Source organism: Lolium rigidum, chromosome 6, assembly GCF_022539505.1.
Source record: "Lolium rigidum isolate FL_2022 chromosome 6, APGP_CSIRO_Lrig_0.1, whole genome shotgun sequence".
NCBI lineage: Eukaryota > Viridiplantae > Streptophyta > Magnoliopsida > Poales > Poaceae > Lolium > Lolium rigidum.
The window spans coordinates 322678152-322684831 of NC_061513.1; the positions used below are offsets into that span (position 1 = coordinate 322678152).

General features: G+C 43.3%; 1 protein-coding gene across 1 annotated transcript; it reads right to left on the reverse strand.

Annotated features, from left to right (window-relative positions):
- Positions 1–481: 481 nt before the first annotated feature.
- On the reverse strand, positions 482–4157 carry LOC124661670 (integrin-linked protein kinase 1-like). Its single transcript, XM_047199546.1, has 12 exons — positions 3801–4157; positions 3435–3509; positions 3239–3334; positions 2977–3062; positions 2729–2849; positions 2218–2297; positions 2053–2115; positions 1816–1934; positions 1616–1701; positions 1360–1481; positions 1019–1130; positions 482–907 (listed from the first exon to the last, which is right to left on the reverse strand). Exons 1-12 carry the CDS (start codon positions 4155–4157, stop codon positions 803–805), a joined length of 1422 nt encoding a protein of 473 aa, XP_047055502.1. The 3' UTR covers positions 482–802.
- Positions 4158–6680: the final 2523 nt, after the last annotated feature.

The window sequence follows — 6680 nt, forward strand, 5'->3', positions numbered from 1 at the left end:
CAGCTTCCAGAATCATGTTATTTTCTGAAGTTGAGTACATCCTCACCTCTGAACTCGAAGTTCAAGCGTGCCAGATTCATGTGCTTTCAGTGGGATGAGAGATGTTCTTTTGAGACGTACGGTAAATGATAGTTCTTCCATTTGTTCTTTTCAAAGACGTCTGCTCTGTTCACGGGTATATGCCAGGTAGCTGATATATTGGGCAGGAGAAAAATCTGTTATGTATTGCAATAAAAGGTATGCTTGGCTTCAATTTTGTATGGCTCAAACAATCATGCTTATGCTTTCTCCAGTCACTGTGAACAGAGTTAGAGAAGAAAAACATATGTGAATCGATTTGTTCTTCAGAAGTGTTAAAACCAACAAAAAAAAACTGTACAAAACATCATCGAAAAGTATTATACAAAGAAAGTGCAACAACAAAGTGAGATCCCATTTCCTTAAGTCGAGTTGCTTTCTTACCCACAGAAAGAAAACTATAAATCAAAGAGATCAATCTGTACATAGATTCCTTGGTGTATTGATCCTATTTTTTCACAGTTGTGACCATCTCTGAATTCAAGAAAGATTTTGTACTTCAGCAAAGAAGTTCTAAGCCGCAGTGCACATCCCTACAAGTTGCTCCAACATGCAGTGGATTGCAGGAGGAGGACATGATGCAACAACCTTGTGATCAGCAGGGAGAAAACCCAATCTTCGCTGGAGGCATTTAGATACACAAAAATATTGGTACTCGGTGAGTTAACTTTCTATCAATCATTAATATGATCCTCCATGTGAAATCAACAGTCCCAGTTGGCTGTTAAAAGTTGGATCGAGATGAGCGTGAAGAACGGGTGGTACTGCCCTCATCGCGATCTTTCTTCCGCAAACCTTCGAAGCTCAGGAAACATCTGAGAGGCCTGACCTGTTATTCCAGCATAGCCAACATAAGAACGCCTTTGCTAGAACAATGTATGTTTTGCTACGAAGTAACATTTATTAGATTGCAATGCGACAGAAAGTCATTAATTATTACCTTCCAACGATTTCTGTGAGCTAGTTCATTTTGGATAGCTGACAAGCGATCAATGACTACTCTAAAATCTGGCCTGTCAGCAGGATTTTCGCTCCAGCATTGCTCAATCAGCCTGTAATATCAAATAGTCAAGCAATCAATTCAGGATGAAATAGGCAAGATGAAGTCACCATCTGTAAAGGCATCTGGACTTAACAGTACAAATTAAGGTTTACACAAAACCATATGTCAAGATGGAAAATGGATTGCAGAAGCTTGAAGTTGACACTGCAAACAAGCCACTCCAGTGCTACAAAGAATTGGTATCCATTGCAAAAGAAAAAAAGGAGAGAGAATCTTACTCTTTTAACCCATGGGCATAATTCTTTGGATGAGCTCTGAAAGGCGGCCTTTCTTTAGAACTATGAGCTTTCTCGATTTCATCAATTTTCTTGTTGTAAAAAGGGAGGTTTCCTTCAATCATCTGAAAGAGTTCAAATATTAGTAAAAATGGTCATGTAGTGGAATCTGGAAGTTGGACCAGCAGAGCATAAATTTACAAATTATCAATCAAAATAGCACTACAAAAAACATGTGAACTAGAGGAAAAAATATTACCTCCTGAAGTATCAAAGCAAAAGAGAAGACATCAACTTTAGTATCATACTCTTCTTTTCGCAGGACTTCTGGAGCTACATACCTACCTACGACATATTCACAGTGCATCAGTTATAGAAGGTGAATAATTTTGTTAAAATAGGGAGTATCTCACCAACCTAGAAAATATTAAGGTGAAAACAATAAGAAAATAAGCTCACAGGCATTTCCAGGAGAAGTTATTGGTTTCTCCTCTCTAACTTTCCTTCTCCATTTCAGCATCTTGCACAAATCAAAATCAGCCACCTTCAGATGTCCAGTATCATCCCTCAATATGTTCCTATTTTCTTACACAATGGACAGAAAAGTCTTTTAACAAATCAGATATTTGAAGCAACTGATGAGTATTAAAGAAAATACATTAAAATTGTCAAAGTTCTTTTAGGATAAGTACTCACGAAGGCTCAAGGTCACGGTGGATGATAGCTTGGGGTTTATGCTCATGTAAGTAGCTCATTCCTCTGTTACATTTCACCAACACCCACGAATTAGGCTTTACAGATGATAACAGAAAAATAGCAATAATAGTATCTGTCATGTGGGTAATAGGGTGGGTGGCGAACCTTGCAATATCAAGAGCTAATTTAACTGCATATGATGGCTCTAGAGCACCTTTATTATTCAAGTGTTTACGCAAATCACCCTGAAAATAAACATCTGTCAACCTGATGATCCTCAGAAGTTTATAAAAGAAAGTGATATATTTTGATACTCAACTGAAAGCCTGCATATGTTGCAGAAATAATGATAAGAACATAAAGATTCTACAGCGTTTAAATGACATTGCAACAAGGTAGGACGAAATCATACTTGCAATGATCTATTCTGATACCACATAAAAAGAAAAGAAAAAAAAAAGGCTAAAATAACATCATACAGACAGGTACCTGATTTGCACTGTCAGACTATGACGGCAACATTTCTTTACTCACAATACATAATCAATTAACTTTTTAAAAAGAAGTGTTGTCTCTAAAACTAAAACGTTTGACTAGGCTGATCAAATGGCCTCAGATGCAGGGTTATCAAATGCAGAGTAACGCAAACCCGAAAAGCACAGTGGTGGAGACAAACCTTCGGCATAAATTCCATGACAATCATCATTGGGTTGGTCTGCGTTACAGCACCCAGAAATTGCACAACATTTGGATGCCGTATAAGCTGCAGAACATCAAGCTCATCTCTGAATGCTTGCCTGCAACGCAAAGATATCCATCCAAACTGTAAGGAAAATACAACTCGGCAGTGGAGCAAGATCTAGTGAAGAACGCCAACATAGACCAGGAATAAATGTAAACATTCAATTGAATCAACCAACTCACACTTTGTTCTCGTCAGTGAGCACATCGTCATCCAGCTTCTTAACAGCAACCAGAATGCCCCTCCATGTTGCCTTCCTGAATGTACCCTAGGAAGCAAATTGAAATGATAAGAAACAAAGACAGCATGATTCAAACATCAATAGCATTTGACGAGGTCTAAATTCCGGGGTACAGAAAACTGGATTTATCAATAAAATTCAGTGGCATAAACTCAGTAGCCAACCATCTTACAGCAGACTTTTGATTGGTGGTTTACACATACCTTAGATAAACCTTTGCCAGTAGTGAACCCGAGTTCTTTCGGGTCAATCTCATATTCAGGAACTTCAAGGACACTGTTAACATGCATGGGAGCAACCTTCAAAAAAAGGATGTGGGTGTTGATTACCAGGAGCACTTGGACATGACAGTATAACAGGTAGAGGTAGGCGCAATGAAAGAAAGTACAGCATGGGTACCTTATGCTTAGGGTCACGCTTCTCCAAGATCTTGATCACGTCATGGTTCTGGTAATGCATCGCGTCAGCCAAAGGCTGTCAGATAGTAGCAGAACACACAGTTAGCTCACAAGAAAGCATATACATGTAGACTGTAATTCCTAACAGCAAGGATCATCTGTACTATAAATTGCATAATGTTTGCATACTGAACTGAACGATCACAATTTCAACTTCAACCTTTAGTGAAAGAAGGAAAATCTGATACAGTACGTAGTTTTTTTTCCACGGATATGGCAGCAAAGTCAGACAAAATCCCGAGGTCGTCGAGAAAAGCAAAGACAGTTGGAGCCAAAAGAAAAGGTAAAAAAACTAAAGCGGCCTCACCGTGCTCCCCCACTGGTCCTCGACGACGGGCTCGGCGCCGCGGTCGAGGAGCAGCTCGACGACGTCGGCGTGGCCCTCGCAAGCGGAGATGTGCATGGCGGTGCGGCCGTCGGAGTCGCGGAAGTTGGGGTCGGCGCCGGCGTCGAGCAGCTCGCGTATCCCCTCCGCGTTGCCCTCGTGGGCCATGTACATGAGCTGGAAGTTCCGGACCCCGGCCGCCTCGCCCGACCCCTCCGCGCCCGCCACGGCGCCGTTGTCGGCCCCGCCGCCGCCGCGGTCGGGCGCCATGGACGACTGCTTCCCCAGCCTGAACCGCGGGGTCCCCGGCGCCGCCGATGCGCGCGGATTGGGCTCCATACGAGAGCGCGCTGGCGTCTGGTCGGGAGATCGGATCGGAGACTTGGGCGAGGGAATTGAATAGGAGCAAGGGGAGCGAGGAAATCAATCGAGAGGGGTTTGAGAGGGGAACTGGGTGGGAGAAGAGAAAATATGGCTGGCTGGGTGGTGGCGGCCGAGTTGGCAACAGCTCCGCCAACTAACTAGTACTAGTAACCGCCCCCTGTGGTTGTGCTACCAAAGGCCAAAATCCCGCCGATAAGTGGCGATGACAGCTGGGTAAAGATTTGTTCTAGGCCGGTTTGCTGTAGCGGCGGTCGTATTTGTAGCACAATTTCTTTTGTCAGTTCACATATCTGTTGCTTGTGACATTGTCATCAGCCTTCTACATTAATCTACAGGTATACCGGACGCGTATATCTACCGGTTAAACGTGTAGTTCTTATCTATACGTGCCGCTCAAAATTTTATACAGTGGTTGGTCATACATGAGTTGACCTTGCAATTCAATTTATAGTTTTGTCATAGTTTCTATGGATTCGTAAAATTTGCCCCTAGTTTTCTGGAAATGCTTGCATCATTCGAGAACTCTGTGTGTAGAGGTTCGGCGTACCACTTAGGAATGGTGGAATTTTTTTGGGGAGACATGTGGTCGAGACGTGTCCTTTTTAGCGTGACTTTCCCGATCCTATTTGCGTGTTGTGAACAGCTGGTTGTGAGTGTTTAGGGGGTTCTCCGAGAGAAGAGGGTGGGATTGCCTTTTTGTCGGTCCTTTGGGCCGTGAGAAATTGAGGACCGACAAGAGCTCAGTCTGATCCTTAGCGCACCAGTGGTGCGGCCGAGACGTGTCCCTTTTAGCGTGACTTTCCAACACGGGTGAGATTGGTTATTGTGCGATGACGGGCAATATGTGTTCTTCGACCAAACCGATATATAATACTATATATATGGCACATCTGAGGGTGGAGGATGGACGCGGATTTTGCCAGGACGTTATGGCGCCCGGCCCTTATCCCGCACCGTCTATTCCATCAGAGTGCACAAAGATTGGTGACTCATTTTTGCGAAAAGATCCTGGGTTTTATCAGATTCATATTAGGTCGTCCTTGCTGCTTATGAAGTTCTTCAGAAAATCCAATGTGGATCCACTTTTGTCGTTCTAAAGTTCTTCACAAAATTGTAGTGTATCCATTGTTGCAACTATAAGTAACATTTTTCCATATGAAAAAAATGCATGGAATGTCATAAGAAACCACATATCTCTATGAAGTTCTTCACAGATCTTCATAGGAAACCATATTTGGGCATGAATATCTAAAATAAATAAAAGGGTATCTTTGAAAAAATCTTCAAAAGATCCATAAAAAAAATAGGAATTGGATCCATTTACTCATGCATGATCCTAACAAACAGTGGATCCAGTAGATTCAACAAAGATCCTAACAAGATCTTGCGAAGATCCAGAGAAAAAGAGGAAGAAAACAAAAGAAAAAGAGGAAGAAAAGACCCTAACAAATCCTAAACCGTCTGGCCGCCGGGATCTCGGACCACCCGCCTGTCCGGCCGCCGGGATCTCGCCGGAGCAAGCCACAGTGAGGCGGCGCCGCTGAAAGGACACGGATGTCGCCTAGAGGGGGGGTGAATAGGCGATTTAAAACTTTTACGAGATGGGCTTAACAAATGCGGAATAAAACTAGCGTTTACTTTGTCAAGCCCAAAGCCTATATACTATTGTTCACCTATGTGCACCAACAACTTATTCTAAGCAATACAAGCAACTATGTGATAGCAAGATATATAAACTTATGCTAAGCAATACAAGCAACTATGTGATAGCAAGATATATAACTTCAAGCACGATGGCTATCACAAGGTAAAGTGCATAAGTAAAAAGCTCGGGTATAGAGATAACCGAGGCACGCGGGAGACGATGATTTATCCCGGAGTTCACACTCTTGCGAGTGCTAATCTCCGGTGGAGAGGTGCGGTTGCTTAGTGCTCCCGAACGCCACAAGAGGCTCACCTTGAGGTGTGGTTGCTCGATGCACACCAACGCCACAAAGGCCTCACCCCAAGATGCGGTACTCACACCACAAACCGAACGCCACGAAGGCGCCTCACCTAAATCTCCGGTGACCCTCGCCACAAAGGCCTAGGTCACGGTTCCACTAAGGGATTTCCTTCGAGACGGAAACCGGGCCTTACACAAAGGTTGGGGCACACATCCACAACTTAATCGGAGGCTCCCAACAAATCACCACAAAGGTGTAGAATCCGTCTAGGGTTCCAAGAACCAAAGAGTAACAACCTTCTTGCTTTCACCACCACGAATCACCGTGGAGAACTCAAACCGATGCACCAAATGCAATGGCAAGAACACCACAAAGATGCTCAAGTCCTTCTCTCTCAAATTCCAACAAAGCTACAAAAGCTATTGGGGGAATAAGAGAGGAAGAACAAAGAGGAGAACACAAAATTCTCCAAGATCTAGATCCCAAAGATTCACTCACAAAGAGATGATTTGGTTTGGTCAAAGTGTGGATC